At 47.1% G+C, this 18756-nt stretch overlaps 1 protein-coding gene across 5 annotated transcripts in view; it reads right to left on the bottom strand.

Annotated features, from left to right (window-relative positions):
- Window positions 1-18756, bottom strand: part of asic1b (acid-sensing (proton-gated) ion channel 1b) — a 249894-nt gene that overhangs the window by 9570 nt on the left and 221568 nt on the right. For all 5 annotated transcript variants that reach the window (XM_052075156.1, XM_052075157.1, XM_052075154.1 and 2 more), the window contains 3 exons: window positions 15225-15375; window positions 13064-13120; window positions 9437-9590 (listed from right to left, as the gene is read on the bottom strand). In XM_052075156.1, coding sequence (XP_051931116.1) covers window positions 9437-9590; window positions 13064-13120; window positions 15225-15375 — 362 coding nt within the window. The remainder of the gene's footprint in view (window positions 1-9436; window positions 9591-13063; window positions 13121-15224; window positions 15376-18756) is intronic.

Here is an 18756-nt window from a genome sequence, read left to right as displayed (position 1 = left end):
AAAAAGTGACGGATATTTGAATGAATATCAAGTGCATAGTTGGTTCATGCATGACATATGCACTCAATGTCACAATGAGTCCACTCGTGCAAATTGGGGCAGAGAACGATGCCCCCCCTCGGATGATGGTGCCTGACGTTTATTATCTGTGGAAAGGGAGGGAGAGTCCTGGATACGGGGAGAGTGGAAGACTTACAGAAAGACATAGAAGTGGACATCCTTGGCAATTTGCACTGCTCAAACACCTGTCATGAATTTTGCCTTTCAGTTTGTGGTTCGAGAACAGCAGGTTGTGCCAACACTACTGAAATGGTGAACAGTTGTGCATTCAGAACTGTTGGGCGTCAGAGAGCCCCCTACCACCTATTTTTTTGATATTCGCAACAGTGCTCAGTCCCTAACCCTCACTTAGGTTACACCCTGAGAGTTGGGTGTTGAGCTTATCCTCATGGCCTGCAGACATCATCATCACCATCACCATCCCCTTAAGGAGGGTTGTGGGGCGGCTACTCCCACTCCCCTCCGTTTCGGCGGGGTGAGCGCTGGGAGCCACAACTTCCGGTGAGACCCAGCTCCTTCCCCGTCGGCTGGTGGGCATTTAGCCGCGTCTGGGGCCCAAAAGGCCCAGCGTTCAGCCCGTGGCCACTCGGAGGCACCCCACCACGCGAGGCACCATCGTAATCATCAAGTCAAGATGGCGCCCGAGTAGGCAGCCGTCAGCAAGTGCTCTCATGAGCCTTGCTTTTTTTTGTTGTTCTTGTGTTTCTTTTGTCACTTTGTGTTTGTTGTTACGTCGTGTGGACTTGATGTGGACCTTTTTCAGCCTTTTTTGGCCACGACATTCATCAAGGAGGAGACTCTGTGCTTGGTGGTTGCGCCTTCTCGGCAGCATGGGTATACCAGCACTGTTTTTGACTGGAGGAATGTCGGCGCCATTTGACTGTCGTTGCTGGACAGTCCCGGGGCGCTTGTGTCTTGCGCCTGTAATGGGCAGCATTTTTCACAGCCCCGCTTTGTTCAGCGGAGAGATCGGTGCTGTTGAACGGTCTGCAGCTGGATGGATGGAGGTCTTGAGGAGCCGACGATGAGAAGAAAGGAGCGTTGGCGCGGAGTGCCGATGCGGATTTGGAGCTGGGTGTCGCGGCTTGGAGTTCGAAGCGGATTACGTGGGACAGGAGAAGTGAACTAATCTCTTTTCGTCAATGGATGCTACAGCTTTGTGTTTGCTTTCAAAACTTAGCTTGTAGCAGACGTGTGCACATGTTCAGCATGACGTCTCTGATCCACTGGAGAAAGGACACTTTGATCCTCTCTTCTTTCATCTAGAACTGCTTCAGACAACAAAGTGTATGCAGAAAATTGGTGAAGATTGAACGACTGTCTGTGTCCTATGTGTTGTCTTGTGTTATTTTTGTTATTTTGACTTCAAAATGGCGCTGCGAGAGTGGCTGCCTTTCCAGCAGCTCCTATATTTTGTTGTTCTACTTCTTACTTTCATAACTTTGCTGCTGTGAATTGGGAATTTCTCCATTGTGAGACTAATAAAGGTTTTCTTATCTTATCTTATCTTATCTTCAAAGATTTGAAATGAGTCATCATGGCTTGGAACATTAGCAAAGGGAACTGTCACTGAACATTACAACTAAACTTTCAATGTGTGTGTTGTGTTTCTTCTGCCACCTCAGGGCCGCAATCTTGCCATTTCGTGAAGATTTTCCTTGATCCTTCCCCGAGGACGCGCAAACGATTAACATCAAAACAGAGAAAAAGAAGGTGGCTGAATTCATATTGAAGTGAAGGAATTAAACAAGTGACTTTCAGGGAGCTCTCGCAGCATCTGGTGTATTTATCTTGTCCTGAATTGCTCCACTGAGAACCATAGTTGCAAATTTCAACTTTTAGTGCACCCTCTTTCCAATTTTCTTCATCTACTAAATAATTGAACTGAATCTCTTAAGCAGATTTGGCAGTGAAACACTTGATGCGTGGTGGAATAATCCAATTAATCTCAGAAGTTTCTCACCTGGGGACATGAGTATTTCAGCAAGACCTGTTGCTATATTTTGGAAAATATTATGAAAAAAGACCCTTTTTAATGGCTTGTGTACAAATACTGGGCCTCTGGAGTGTCTGCAGCGCCCGTCAATCAAGTCTGAATTCACATATCCAAGTAAATCTTATGTATGTTGCCCATTCCTGAAAATATCTGTGAGGGAGCCCTGCAGAGTTTTGCCAGATTATGATGCAACAGTCGGGCTAGTTCCATTCCGTTGCAGGTTCCAGAACAGCCTGGTGCCCTGGCCTTACTTGGCCTGACCTCCGTTGCTTCTTCATTACAACAGGCACCAGTCAATGGGCGGGATCAATGAAACTGAATGACCTTCCAATGCACTCTTCGCAGTGCCACTGTTCCCAAACACCCTCACTGCTCTTCTTTTCATTGATATTCAAGAAATTTCGTGCCATCCAGGTCTTGAGTTCCTCCAGACAGGATTAAAAGTGGCCCTAAGGAGAAAGCGTCTTCTTTGCTCAGCGGGACAGTCATCCGCATAGCAGTGGAAGGAAATGCCATGTTTCCTTAAAATGGATTATGTTTGCATGGAGTCACTAACCCTTTTAAAACCTGAATATTGGTAGGAATCGGGTTGTTAAAGGTCATATAAATGCATGCAAAAACCTGAATATGCCTTTATTTGGGTTTTTAAAAACCTGAAGAACAGAGGTGGGTATTTTTGTAACTGTTGTCGGTCTGTTCTTCGTCCCCAGCCTGGGCACCTGTCTGTAGCCATCAGTCCGTCATTTTTTTCAAGCCGAATCAAATTGTAATCGGCGTTATTTTAACTACGTTTCCCTCATGGCTTCCATTGGTAAATTTCGCCAATTGTTTTTTTCTCATTAGAACAAGGTATTGATTTGTGTTCCGTGCATGCTCTTGCTCTATCCGCAATTCATCTTGGGTCTTTGTTGAATAGGAAGTATTATAAGCGCGGCACCCTTGCTGTCACTAGTCTACTGGAATGGGAATGCCATTGGAACTTCCTGCTTCTTGTGTTGTATGTAGAGCAGTAAATCCTAAGGTGTGATCTCATCATGTATGCAGCAGCAAATTCTTGATTGAGGCCCAGACTTCACACTGAGTATACACCATTATTCCGAATATAAGACGGCCCTGATTATAGGACGACCCCCTCTTTTTCAAGTCTCAAGTTTGAAAAAAAGACTTTTTGAACACTAAATTATTTTTTATACAGAAAATAGTTACAGTACATCTGAAATAAATGATTCTAACAATATATTTGAGAGAAAAAGCATGTTATTTTGCCTCTGTCACGTCGCGTGCTCGCCAGCAGGTGGCGGGTTCTCCCGCCGCCTGTTCGGCACACCTGCCCGTTATTTCGGGCTGATTACGTGCCTTTATTAGGCGACTCCGGCAGTCATCTCACTGCCGGAGAATTCCTCGCCGAGCCATTATTCGCTCTCGCTATCTATTTGCGCTATTGCTATTTGCCTCGTTGCATACTTGCCTTACGACCTATACTTGTTGCCCACTTAGTTCGACTTTCGATATTTCGTATTTTTATACTATTTCCACCAGCGCGATTATCTCCTCGCGTTTGCTCTAGCCGCGAGCGTTTTCTGTTTGTTTCCTGATCCTTATTTGATCAGCGTTTTCTGTTAATTTCCTGATCCTTATTTGATCAGCGTTTTCTGTTACCGTTTTTCCCTGTCGGGCTCTTTCTGTTGTTTTTTCGTTCTGTCATTAAAGACACCTTATTTTGTGACAATACTCTCTCTTGTCTGCTTTACCTGGGATCCAACTTATTTAATTCATTTGTTCTGCTCGGAGCGATTTTTTCCCCTCGAGCAGAACGTGACAGAATTCTCCGGCCACCATGGATCCCGCGGATGTAGAGAGAATATTGTCCGCTCTTACCCGAAAAGAGCAGCAAATGAGTCAGCAGGGCCAAGCCATTTCGGAACTCCGAGGCACGGTCTCCATGCTGGCTCATCGGTTCGATGAACTCGAACCTCGTTTGGTGCGGGTGGAGGAACGGAGACTCCCCCCCTCAGGGAGCTATCCAACCACTCCGGAGGCACCCCTCTCTCTGACCACTATGTCGAGGGAACCCTCGCTCCCACACCCACCTCGTTACGGGGGTGAGCATGGGCAGTGTGGTCACTTCCTCCACCAATGCTCGCTCATTTTTTGCCAGCAGCCGTCTGCCTACGCTAATGATGCCGCCAAGGTGGCCTACGTTATGAGTTTGTTGACAGGTCCGGCGGCGTCATGGGCGATTGCGACCAGCGAGGCCAAGCCAAATCTCCGATCATCGTACCCGGAGTTTGTGACAGCATTCCGCCGGGTGTTTCACCATCCCGTGCGGGGTCGAGAGGCAGAGGGTCGGCTACTCGCCCTCCACCAGGGGAGACGATCGGTCGCCGATTACTCCATCGAGTTCCGGATCCTGGCGGCGCAAAGCGGCTACGAGGATCGAGCGTTGTGTGGGCTGTTTCGCCGAGGATTAAACTCCCAACTCAAGGACGAGCTGGCGACCCGTGATCACAGCACCGACCTGGAAGAACTGATCGATCTCGCCCTACTCATGGACAATCGCCTGAGGGAGCGAAGCCGGGAACGTGGGGGAGTATTCCGGGAGACAGCACCAGCAGAGGAGCCTATGCAGCTGGGAAGCGAGAACATTGGTGGCGAGGAGAGAGATTCCTTTTCAACCATCACCAATCACCCGGGATCATCTGTTTCCTTCGAACATGAGTACTGTGAGTCACCGTCACGCGCGTTAAACCCCAAGTCTGATCGAGTCGACACGCGACCGAACAGACTAGTACTTGAGGGAACGATATCTGGGGAATCCCGGTCTAAGCGGGTTCGGGCCCTGGTGGACTCAGGAGCGGACGTATGCCTGATTGACACCGAGCTCGCTTCCGAGCTAGGTTGCGCGTTAGAGAGACTGATCGATAGGAAGCGGATTCGTGATCTCGATGGGCGTCTCCTGGCGGTCGTAACCCACAGAACGGAGCCACTGAAGCTCCAACTCTCGGGTAATCACATCGAGCTGCGGCGCTTTTTGGTCATGCGGTCTCGCAACGCTCCCCTCGTCCTCGGGTTACCATGGTTACGAGTACACAACCCCGTAATCTCCTGGGCGCGCCCAGCAATCAACAGCTGGAGCCCTTACTGCTATAGACACTGTCTACAGTCGGCCGTCGGGGGGTACGAACATGTCACCCCCTCCGTGGAAGTCTGCCTTGACGGAGTGCCGGATTGCTATCGGGACCTCGGGGAGGTATTTAGTGAGGATCGAGCGCGTTCTTTACCTCCACACCGCCCCTACGATTGCGCTATTGACCTGCAGGCGGGCGCTCCGTTACCGTCCTCGCGGCTGTACCAGGTGTCTCAACCTGAGCGCGAGGCGTTGACGGAATACATAAACAGCTCGCTCGCCGCAGGTCTCATCAGACCGTCGCGTTCACCGTTAGGGGCGGGTTTTTTCTTTGTGAGCAAAAAAGATAAGACTCTGCGCCCCTGCGTCGACTACCGTGGATTAAACGACATCACCATAAAGAATCGCTACCCACTACCATTGCTAGACTCCGCCTTTGCCCCATTGCAATCCGCCACTATATTCTCTAAATTGGATTTACGCAGCGCTTACCACCTGGTCCGTATCAGAGAGGGAGATGAGTGGAAGACCGCTTTTAAGACCCCTCTGGGCTATTTTGAGTATCTGGTCATGCCCTTCGGACTCACTAACGCCCCCGCGGTTTTTCAAAACCTCATTAATGACGTTTTAAGGGATATGATCAACATTTTTTGTTTCGTTTACTTGGATGATATTTTGATTTTCTCCCGGTCAGAAGAGGAACACCAGCAACATGTCAGGCGGGTGTTGCAGCGCTTATTAGAAAACCGGCTCTTCGTCAAGGCGGAGAAGTGTGAGTTTCATGTTCCCGTCATTTCCTTTCTGGGGTTTATAATCGAGCGGGGTAGAATACGAGCGGACCCCATCAAGACGCTGGCAGTCAGGGATTGGTCAGTCCCGTCTAACCGCAAGGAACTGCAGCGCTTTTTGGGGTTCGCAAACTTCTATAGACGATTCATCCGCGGCTATAGTCAGAAGGCGCTCCCCCTGACCCGCCTTACGTCAACTAAGACTCCCTTTAAGTGGGACTCTACCGCGGAGGCCGCATTCGTTAGCCTAAAGGCGGCGTTTACCAGTCCCCCCGTCCTTCAACATCCTGACCCTGATCTTCCCTTCGTTGTAGAAGTGGACGCCTCGGATTCAGGGGTGGGGGCGGTATTGTCCCAACGCTCTCCAGTCGACCAGAAGCTGCACCCCTGTGCCTTCTTCTCCCGTCGACTCTCTGCTGCCGAAGCCAATTATGACGTTAGCAACCGTGAACTGTTGGCGGTTGTCTCGGCTCTGCAGGAATGGAGACACTGGCTCGAAGGGGCAAAAGAACAATTCACGGTTTACACGGACCACAAGAACCTCGCTTACCTCCGTACCGCCAAGAGGCTCAACTCCCGTCAAGCCCGGTGGGCCTTGTTCCTGACCCGATTCAACTTCTTACTCACATACTCCCCAGCCTCCAAGAACACCAAGCCCGACGCTCTTTCCCGTCTCCACGACCCCCCGGAAGTGGACCTATCCCCAGAGACCATCCTCCCGGCTCAGTGCATCGTGGGGGCCGTTCAATGGGAGGTGGAGCAGCGGATCCAGACCGCCCTGGAGGGGGTGCAGGTACCGGCGGGGTGTCCGGCGGGGAGACTGTTCGTGCCTCCGTCCCTGCGGTCGGAGGTTCTTCAGTGGGGACACGGGTCCAAGGTGGCATGCCATCCAGGGGTGAACCGGACGGTACAACTTGTCGCCCAGCGATTCTGGTGGCCGGAACTCCGGAACGACGTGACGGAGTTCGTCAGGGCCTGCACCTCCTGCGCCTGCGGCAAGTCCTCCCATCGACCCCCGGCCGGATTGCTCCAGCCGTTGCCCATTCCACCTCGCCCCTGGTCACACATCGCGCTGGACTTCGTGACGGGTCTTCCCTCCTCCCGAGGTCACACAGTCGTGCTCACTATCGTGGACCGCTTCTCCAAAGCGGCCCACTTCGTGCCATTGTCCGGGTTGCCGTCGGCATTGGAGACCGCCGACCTCCTGGTTAAACACGTTTTTCGTCTCCACGGCCTCCCTACAGATATTGTGTCGGACCGGGGCCCCCAGTTTGTGTCACGCGTCTGGAAGCGGTTCTGCCGGTCCCTCGGAGCCACGGCCAGCCTGACGTCCGGCTACCACCCCCAGTCCAACGGACAGGCCGAGCGCGCCAACCAAGATCTGGGGTCGGCCCTCCGCTGTGTGTGCCTCCACCAGCCCGCGACATGGGTCGACCACTTGCCTTGGGTGGAGTACGCACACAACACCCTCGTCTCCTCCGCAACCGGCCGATCCCCGTTCATGACGGCGTACGGTTACCAGCCGCCGCTGTTCCCGTCGCAGGAGGGGCAGGTGGAGGTCCCTTCCGTTCAACACCACCTCAAGCGGGCCCATCGCGTGTGGAGGGAGGCCCGGGCGGCATTGTCCCGCACGGCGTCCCGAAATCGTCAAATCGCGGATCGTCGTCGGCGCCCGGCCCCCCCCTATGTGGTGGGGCAGAAGGTGTGGCTGGCTACTCGAGACCTTCGCCTGGCCGGCTCCTCGGCGAAACTGGGTCCTCGATTCACTGGTCCCTTCGAGGTCGAGGCCGTCATCAACCCGGCTGCTGTCAGGCTCCGTCTACCTCCTACCATGAAGGTGCACCCCGTCTTCCACGTCTCCCTTCTCAAACCCGTTTCTTCCAGTGACTTGGCTCCTCCTCCCACGCCGCCGCCCCCTCCGCGGGTCGTCGACGGTGACCCGGTGTACACGGTTCGTGCCATCCTGGACTCTCGGCGCAGGGGAAAGGGGTTCCAGTATCTGGTCGACTGGGAGGGCTACGGGCCTGAGGAGCGGCAGTGGGTGCCTCGCTCCTGGATCCTTGATCCGTCCCTTTTGCGCGACTTCCACGCTGCACACCCTTCCAAACCGGGTAGTCCGCCGGGAGGCGTCCGTTGAGGGGGGGGTACTGTCACGTCGCGTGCTCGCCAGCAGGTGGCGGGTTCTCCCGCCGCCTGTTCGGCACACCTGCCCGTTATTTCGGGCTGATTACGTGCCTTTATTAGGCGACTCCGGCAGTCATCTCACTGCCGGAGAATTCCTCGCCGAGCCATTATTCGCTCTCGCTATCTATTTGCGCTATTGCTATTTGCCTCGTTGCATACTTGCCTTACGACCTATACTTGTTGCCCACTTAGTTCGACTTTCGATATTTCGTATTTTTATACTATTTCCACCAGCGCGATTATCTCCTCGCGTTTGCTCTAGCCGCGAGCGTTTTCTGTTTGTTTCCTGATCCTTATTTGATCAGCGTTTTCTGTTAATTTCCTGATCCTTATTTGATCAGCGTTTTCTGTTACCGTTTTTCCCTGTCGGGCTCTTTCTGTTGTTTTTTCGTTCTGTCATTAAAGACACCTTATTTTGTGACAATACTCTCTCTTGTCTGCTTTACCTGGGATCCAACTTATTTAATTCATTTGTTCTGCTCGGAGCGATTTTTTCCCCTCGAGCAGAACGTGACAGCCTCATTCAAATCTTAATATCTGAACATTTAAATATGGAAACTTAAGTACAATCACATTCATAAATGAATGGCTTCTGGTTTTTAAAATGTAAATTACATCATAACATCTCCTCAACTGCTGATTAACCTGGCTGGCCTTCGACCCACTTTTCTCCAGATTGTCGCTACGTTTCTCCATTTTCTGTTATCTCTTCTTTTATTTTCTTCTCTTTTCTTTCTTACCATGATTTTTTATTTTTCTTCTTCGTGACAGGGGTTCACTTTGGCCCCTCCTCAAAACTCACTTGTATTCTTTGCCGTTCTACTCAGCATGACATAGATTTGTTCTTGATTTTACTGCTTGGTGCTTTCTACCGCCTTTATTACCGATTCGTCTTACTGTTTATTGGGTATGTTAAATCGCTCTATGTACAGCACTTTGTATGCAGCGATGACTGTTTGAAAGTGCTCTATAAATACTCTTGACTTGACTGGACTTGGGGAGTCAAGATCAGCATTCACTTCAATGATGTCTGGCGCCATCTAGCGTCATCAGTGGGTATAATGTCTAGACCCCTAATATAAGACCACCCCCACTTTTTTCTTATTTCAATGCAAAAAACACTGTCTTATATTCGGGCCAATACGGTATTTGTGAGTAAATTGTGACAAGTTCATAAATTCTGTAGAAACGTTTAATACCATTTTTGTAAGGTGGTATGTCCTGAAAAATGGGTGCTTTGGTTCAATGTATGTTAGGAAACTGACTTAAAATGAGACTTACGCTATGTACTGCTCCGTCTTGTTGAACTTCTTGGCGAGATACTTGGCAGAAGCTTTGCTGGGGATCTTGACGAAAGACATCTCCTTACCATAACGCGTCAAGTTGCATGGAGTCTCACAAACGCAGTAGTCATTGTCCCTCTCCACGAGGAAATCTAGGGAGGGGAAAATGCGAGGTGCTTGAAAGGCGTGGATTAATCATGGATACGGCATGACAAACAACTCCTGCGGAGAGAAGGTATGCCGCAGTGTTGTGCAGCAATCACTGCGAGGTGAGGCTTGACAGGCAGGATTTTGTCATATGGACATCTCTGAGTGCAAGTCAATTAGGAAACAGATTTGAAGGCATGTCTCAAAGTGACAGAAAATTAGATTTTATGTTGAAGGCTGGATGCCATGGGCACAATCAACACTATTTGCTACAATCTGCTCAAGCGGAAATAACGACATTTGGGGCCACATTCGAGCATTTTTTTTCACCCATGCTATCTATGTTAGCAAAGCACTGACCATCTGATGTATCTGAAAGATTATCCTGAGTGATTATTTTTTGGTGTTGGGTGTTCAGAGTGATTTTTCTTTTCCAATCAACGAATATTAATTTATGATCAAGGTTCTAGATGAACTATTTTGAATACTAGACAATGTTGCTGGTGAAGTTACTAGCCGATTCGAATTTCCACGAGCCATCTTTAAAATAACTTGACGCTGTTTTTATCTATTGCTACCTTTTTCGAGCTGGTTGTACTCTGGACTAAGCGTCACCAAACTTTTGGAAAGTGAAGAGCTACAAGTTTGACACGTATGAAACAACAGAATTGCGAATATGAGCTTGAATTATAAATGTTCACAATTAATGATATTATATCTTTGGGAAGAGACTGATCATGATTTCTGACAATGATTCTCCCAATGATTTAACATGACAGGAAATAGATAAATATCAATAAACAACTCTTTGTTTCTGTAAATCCTTGCAAATAATTTTCAAATGATGACTACACCTGTCCCAAGAGCTAGCTTCTGCAGCCGAGGATCGGACCGCCAGGGTCCCCGCCTTTGGCTGCCGCCCAGCTCGCATTGCACCCGACCCCTTTGACCCCTCCCACGGGTGGTGAGACCATGAGAAGGGGGACCCACGTTGCCTCTTCGGGCTGAGCCCGGCCGGGCCCCATGGGTGTAGGCCCGGCCACCAGGCGCTCGCCAACGAGCCCCACCTCCAGGCCTGGCTCCAGAGGGGGCTTTTAGAGCTTTTCCCATGTTCCGGGGGAGGCGGGGGACATTGAGTCCGAGTGGACCATGTTCCGTGCCTCTATTGTTGAGGCGGCCAATCTGAGTTGTGGCCATAAGGTGGTTGGTGCCTGTTGTGGCGGCAACCCTCGTACTCGCTGGTGGACACCAGCAGTAAGGGATGCCGTCAAGCTGAAGAAGGAGTCCTATCGAGCCTTTATGGCCTGTGGGACCCCAGAGGCAGCTGACGGGTATCGACTGGCCAAGCGGAACGCAGCTTTGGTGGTCGCCGAGGCAAAAACCCGAGCATGGGAAGAGTTTGGTGAGGCCATGGAAGCCGACTTCCGGACGGCTTCGAGGAAATTCTGGTCCACCATCCGACGTCTCAGGAGGGGGAAGCAGTGCACCACTAACACTGTGTACAGTGGGGATGGGGCGCTGCTGACTTCGACTCGGGACGTTGTGAACCGGTGGGCAGAGTACTTCGAAGACCTCCTCAACTCCACCAACACGCCTTCCTTGGAGGAAGCAGAGCCTGGGGACTGAGGTGGGCTCTCCTATCTCTGTGGTTGAAGTCACCGATGTGGTTAAAAAGCTCCTCGGTGGCAAGGCCCCAGGGGTGGATGAGATCCGCCCAGAGTTCCTGATACGGGCTGTTCGGTCACTATACCACCGATGTCAGAGTTTGGTTCGCATTGCCGGCAGTAAGTCGGAATCGTTTCCAGTGGGGGTAGGACTCCGCCAAGGCTGCCCTTTGTCACCGAATCTGTTCATAACCTTTATGGACAGAATCTCTAGGCGCAGCCGAAGCGTTGAGGGGGTCCGTTTTGGTGGCCTCAGTATTGCATCCCTGCTTTTTGCAGATGATGTGGTGCTGTTGGCTCCTTCAAACAGGGCTCTCCAACTCTCACTGGAGCGTTTCGCAGCCGAGTGTGAAGCGGTTGGGATGAAAATCAGCACCTCCAAATCTGAAACCATGGTCCTCAGTCGGAAAAGGGTGGAGTGCCCCCTCCGGGTCGGGGGGGAGATCTTGCCCCAAGTGGAGGAGTTTAAGTATCTTGGGGTCTTGTTCACGAGTGAGGGCAGGAGGGAGCGAGAGATCGACAGGCGGATCGGTGCAGCGTCTGCTGTGATGCAGACCTTGTATTGGTCTGTCGTGGTGAAGAAGGAGCTGAGCCAAAGGGCGAAGCTCTCAATTTACTGGTCGATCTACGTTCCAACCCTCATCTATGGTCACGAGCTATGGGTCGTGACCGAAAGAACGAGATCCCGGATACAAGCGGGCGAAATGAGTTTTCTCCGCAGGGTGTCCGGGCTCTCCCTTAGAGATAAGGTGAGAAGCTGGGTCATCCGGGAGGGGCTCCGAGTCGAGCCGCTTCTCCTCCACATCGAGAGGAGCCAGATGAGGTGGCTTGGGCATCTGATTCGGATGCCTCCTGAACGCCTCCCTGGTGAGGTGTTCCGGGCATGGAGACCCCGAGGACGACCCAGGACACGCTGGAGAGACATGTCACCCAGCTGGCCTGCGAACGCCTCGGGATCCCCCGGGGAGAGCTGTTTATTACCCAAACTACACAGTATATATAAAAATATATTATAGCTTCACTTATCTTTACCTACACTGATGAATTGTGTACATATTTATTTCTAGTAACATTTTACTTTTTGATTAACTTTACTATACTTAACCAGTATTTTAATATCAAACCTCTGAACTTATTTATAAGTTACTATTGTTTTAATTTCAGTAGAGAGCTTTAATTTGGAAAACGTCATGAAAATAAATTCACGTCGGTGAGCGCGGATGGTTGTTTGTTTGTGCCCTGCCATTGGCTGGCAAGCGGTTCAGGTTGTCCCCCGTCTACTGCTCAAATACAGCTGGGATAGGCTCCAGCACACCCTGCGGTCCTTGTGAGGATAAAGCGAAGTGGAATATGGATGGATGGATGGTGTAAATGAGTATACACTAGAAGACTGCGCTCCCACTAATAGGCTAACCTGCTGTGTAGATAGACAAAAGCAGAGCAATCTGGTAACTCAGTTTAAATTAGCAGTAGGGGCAGTGCGTCTTTACAATTTGCATGTTGTGGACGTACAGGCTCGCTTAGTATAGAAAATACTGTACATATGCTCATGTTAACTTGATATTTGCATTTGAGTTGACCCATCATCAGGAGCGGACTGGGGAGAGCGGCCCCAGTCACAAAGTTACTGTGAATATAGATTATAATCAGATAATTTTACTGTTTATACGCGCACGCACACACACACACACACACACACACACACGCACCCGCGCACGCACACACACACACACACACACGCACGCACGCATGCACACACACACACACGCATACACACACACCGGTCTTCGGTACCAATCCCTAGCATCTCCTACCCAAGGCTGGATCTGCACATTCCTTATACTGCTCAGGGGTGCAGTAGGGGGCATCTCCTGCAGGGCAAAGCAGAGGACAAAAGCATGATCAATATTCATTACCATCTTTAATTGAAACTAGGCACTATATTTAGGCACATGTCCGCATAATAGGACAGTACAGCACAGCTGCCGATAAAAAGAAACGTACTTCCAAAACAACATGTCTGAATTTTCTGTCTACCGACTAATTAGCCTTTACTGATACTTATGTATTAGAGAAAGCCAAGTCCATTAAATCTGAATCATCAGATCTAGAAAGTCAAAATGAACACTGAGCACTCTATTATGCAAGCAAACAATTTACCAAAAGTGGGCAATTTACAAAGTTTTGCTGGTCCGTCATTCATCATTAATCAGCTGCCTGGGCGCCCATCCATTTCATGCGATGCACCATACTTTTTATACAAATGTATTATCCTGCATACTATTTCTGTATTTCCCGGATAGACAATTTCAGATGAAAAAAAAATGCTACATTCCCCATTTTAGGACAAATATATGGAATGTTACACTAAAAATATACATATGTATGAATGCACTCTTAACCTTATTGACTCGCGTTCTCAGGTGGCGCAGGCTGTGACATACTAATTCATTTACAGTTTCAGATAGTGACCGGTGTCACTGTGTATTATTTCAAACAATAATTTGCCTCTTATTTTGCTGTTCAAAGTTGGTTAATCTCTACTACAAAGTGGTTCTGGCTAGACCTCTGAAACAATTGCAATGTATCACCCAATCACTTAATTTGATGTTTTGCAACTTCATGTCACAATAACTTTATAATTAGCATGACTTCTCCGTCTTTCTTCTGTTGATTAATTCTCCTCCTCCCTTCATGATAATGACACAATACTTGTCAGAAGTGTAGTTTATTTGCTGCCATAAGGATGATGATTAGTGACTTTGGCTGCTATGACACCGGACACAAAGCCAACATTCGCCTCCTTGCAACCGCGTCGTGTTAAGCCACAGTGTTAGGTTTAGTGAAGACTCGAAATCATCTTTAGTTGTGAATGTAAATGTGAATGGTTTTTGGTCTTTATGTGAAATGTTCTTGGCTGGCGACCAGTCCAGGATGCACCTCACCTCTCACCAAAAGTAAACTGTGATTGTGTGCTCCAGGTCACCTATCAGGTTAATGTGAACAACTGTTTATAGAAAGTGGAAGTATGGATGAATATGTGTCCTTGAAGGCAACACTCCAACAAAGAGGGTGACACTGACGCAAAGGAGAAGAATGCGGGACATCCATTATTAAATGTTTCTTTTCTTTGCTGGATCTCTTTTCACGACATGATGAGAGCTTTATTTGCATAAAGGCAGTTTTTGTCCATCCAACTATACGTTTTGTATGCTGCTTATCCTGCTCAGGGTCATCTGAGATGACTAAGAGCGGAAAGCAAAGTACATACTGCAATGTTCATACTGCCATAACAGGCCTCTCATGGTAAAGAACACATGTCGAGTGAGAACTGAGCTGCTTGTAAGTGAACCACTAAACTACCAAATGTCCTAATAAACCTTTGGTAGCATTCATCTTCATTGATACATTCATAATCTTCATTTGGCATCTTGAGGCATGGCATGATATGATTTGGGCAACTTTGTAACTCTTTACAGTAGCAACCTGTGGTTCACGATTTTAAAATATATTTTTTTTCCTCTCCTGTTGAAGCCTTACCCAGCTATTCAACAAAAACCTCAGATATTGACAAGATAACAAGCTTTGTTAGGGAGGAGCGGAATTTAGCCTAGTTTAGTGGAAATTACGGGGAGTCTTCACAACCTGTGCAGGTACAGAACATGCGTATTTCCAATGGATTAAAAAAAAACATCTAATCATCAGTATGCATTGTTTTAGAGTAATGCTGTAAGATGAGCTTGAAATATTTAAGTGTCTGGATCATACTTTGTGGTGTATTTACAGTGTCAACTTTTAACATAGGAAGTTATGTAAATTGTTAGTCGAGATTTAAATTTTTTGTGGGCTTATGGTACATCCCCCCCAAAAAAGCATGAATGAGCTTCACAATGCAAAAAGGAACAAGTAGAGTGAAAAAAGTACTTGATTTCCCCCATCATAAAACTGCTGCTTTTGGCAATTAGCGGTTCTCACCAGGCATGTGGACCATCCTGCAGTTACAGTTCTCCACCAGGTAACGCGTCTCGCAGTCGATGCGACAGGCCGTGATGCTGTACGTGCTGAAGAAGTCAGAGTCCATTGGAGTGGCCTTGCAGTCGCCCCACGGAGGCGGCAGATAGGTCAGCTGGGTATGTGTGTGTGTGTGTGAGAGAGAGAGAGAGAGAGAGAGAGAAAGGGCACTTTGTGTCTTGTTAGGCAGGATTTACATAGCATATCACATTTTCGGTTATTAGTTTTACCCCTCTCACACGTGTTAAATGCACACTGTTAAAATGATTAACAAGGTTTTCGGAGTACAAGTCACATTCTTTCTCATAGTTTGGCTGGTCCTGCGACTTGTATAAACCATACCGTATTTTCCGCACTATAAGGCGCACCTAAAAGCCTCACATTTTCTTAAAAGCTCAGCTTTAAGGCGCGCTCTTAAAGTTCGATGCACCTTGTGTATGATTATTACGGTAATATGTCGACCCCAAAATGGCTCCTTGCTCGAGACATGCTGACAACGCAGAGTTCAAATTTCAGGCGAGAGAGAGAGTTCAATGTTAACGAGTCAATGTTGTAACTTGCTGTTGGTTTTCCTCTCCTATTGAAGCCTTACCCAGCTATTCAACAAAAAAAAACCCCTCAGATATTGGCAAGATAACAAGCTTTGTAAGGGAGGAGCTGAATTTAGCCTGGTTGGTTAGTGGAAATTACAGGGAGTCTTCACAACCTCTGCAGGTTCAGAACATGTGTATTTCCAATGGATTTAAAAAAACATCTAATCATCAGTATGCATTGTTTTAGAGTAATGCTGTAAGATGAGCTTGAAATATTTAAGTGTCTGGATCATACTTTGTGGTGTATTTACAGTGTCAACTTTTAACATAGGAAGTTATGTAAATTGTTAGTCGAGATATAAATTTTTTGTGGGCTTACGGTACATCCCCCCCAAAAAAGCATGAATGAGCTTCACAATGCAAAAAGGAACAAGTAGAGTAAAAAAAGTACTTGATTTCCCCCATCATAAAACTGCTGCTTTTTGGCAATTAGCGTTAAGTGAACTGTGTCGCTGCTTTATTCAATAAGTTTTACTGACATTTAATCATTCTGTAGCAACGCCATTCAACAGCTAAGCTATCTTAGCTGTTCTTGTTTGTTCAAAGCTTCTTTGATCTGTGACTTGGGTTGCGTCGGCGCTGATTGATCGAACCATGCGCGTCCGTGCTCACGCTAACATGCGCACAGCAGAGAGAAGCGGACTATGGACTGCTGAGGCGCGCTTCACTCGAGTGGTGTTGCTACAGTTCTGTTGAACATAGCTCCATCTAGTGGATGCATTGTAGATTGCGTCTTATAGTGCGGTGCGTCCAATACATGAAAAAAATTACAAAACAAGCCATTCATTGAAGGTGCGCCTCATAATCCAGTGCACCTTTTAGTGTGGAAAATATGGTATTTAAAGTAGAGCTCGGACTGACACACAGAATCCCTGTTCACCGATAGTGTTGACTTTCTCTGCACCAAAAGTATTTATCAATCGCCAAAAGACAGTAGAAGAAGAAGAAATGGAGGAAGACGAAGAAGTCTTGCTTTACCGTGCGTGGCCACCTTCTTGATAGCATGCACCAAGTGTATTGCCAATTGCCCCAAAAAAGTAAAGGGGAATGGAGGAAGAATTAGAAGAAGAAATAGAAAATGACAAAGAAGTAGTCATCATGGCAACTGTGCAACATAGCTGCAGCCGCTAACCTGCGGTCACAAGAAAGATTTACTCTTTACAGCTGCAAAATGTGCAATAACCGACCAAGATTCTACCTCAGGCCATAAATGTGACACAGGGTTGTAGTTAAGGTAAGCCATTTTAAACTAAAAAGAAAAAACTTATTGTAGTTAGAAGTGGAAGATTCTAAATGCAACTGGAACTGAACTCGTTTGCTGCTGTCAACACAGTGCGCGCTCAGAAATTCACTCTGACGCCCTCACACTGCCCTGAGGTACAGTACGTGACAGTCTGTTGCTGAGATGGCCTGCAAGCTTACTAATTCAAACCTAAGGGGCACTCAGAAATTCACTGACGTTCCTCCACTACTCTGAGAGTGCAAGTGTTCGGAGAGGCGGAGTTTTAAATTCAGTTTTAGACATTCATTTCTGAATGAAAAAATGCAGATATATTCAGAGAACACTCAATAATTATGACAGTGAAGTAGATTTGGCCGCCTAACGATGAACACTCTGACAAATGTTTCAGCTCCCCATGCGTCCAACACCAAGTTGAACCTTAGTGCAACAATGCTGGAGAATATGCCAAAGCGAGAGACAAGAACAATGAATAAATACGGCGATTGTGGGCCAAAAACCATCTCACTCAGATTAATGTAGTCGTATATCAAATGATAGAATGTATTTATGATTTGTCTGGCAGGGAGATCACATTTGATTAACCTCTGCTTATTCGTGTATGTGTGTGCTCACAGTGACCATCAGTCTCTTTTACAGGGATGGCTTGATGGCAATATCAACACAGGCAGTGACAGATCTGAATGAATGTTTCCAATTTAACATTTTCTTTACCGCAACGCAATGGCAGGTGCTGCTCCACTTTGTTATTTTAAGTAGCCATGGGGATGTACCACTTCTTTGTTTCAGGCTGTGAACAAATGCCTCAATGTATTCATAAATTCAAAGTAATAAAACAAAGAAATGCGGAATAATAGCACACATAAGAAAGGTTTACAATGATAGAAACATTCATTCATTCATTCATTTTCTGAATTGTGGAGCTTCACTAGGATTGCACAAGCAATCACACCCACAATCATACCGAGGGACAATTTAGATTCTTCATGCATGTTGGAACGTGGGATGAAACCGGGCAACGTTTAAAATAATGTATACAATGAAGAAATACCAATGAGAAAAGAAAAAAAAATCAAAACATATATAATATCATTAGCAACAAGGAAGAAATACCAATCAAAATATAATTTATTGCTGAAAAGGTTATAGAATAACTGCATTTTTGGAAATAAAATCATGAAAATTATATTGAAAAATAAAAATAAGCCTTTTGTATAAAATGTCAATATACACAGAACAGTGAAGTTTTACGCTATCTATACATTTTTTTAAATAAAATAATCAAATTACATAAATACGATCTTAATAAAAACATGCACTAAAAACCAAAACATGCACTAAAAACAAAGACTATTCAAGTTTTAGAATGGCTCAGCTTTGCATTGTATTTGACAGAAACATCAAAATACTCAAAGAAACAAAGAAAACCCCCCAAAGATTATTATTTTATAAAATCATCTCGATAACATATTACAAACATATGAAGATTCACTTTTAATAGAATACAGAAATTTAAGAAAAGCTGTATTTTCCAGAAGATGGTCCGAGAAAAAAACAAATAGATCATCGCCTCAAAAAGTACATACATATTGCAACACAACCAATGAAAAAGTAATAGAACAATTCATTCATTCATTCATCTTCTGAACCGCTTCATCCTCAC

This window comes from Hippocampus zosterae, chromosome 9 (assembly GCF_025434085.1).
Source record: "Hippocampus zosterae strain Florida chromosome 9, ASM2543408v3, whole genome shotgun sequence".
NCBI classification, from domain to species: domain Eukaryota; kingdom Metazoa; phylum Chordata; class Actinopteri; order Syngnathiformes; family Syngnathidae; genus Hippocampus; species Hippocampus zosterae.
This window is presented reverse-complemented; position numbering and strand designations above follow the sequence as displayed.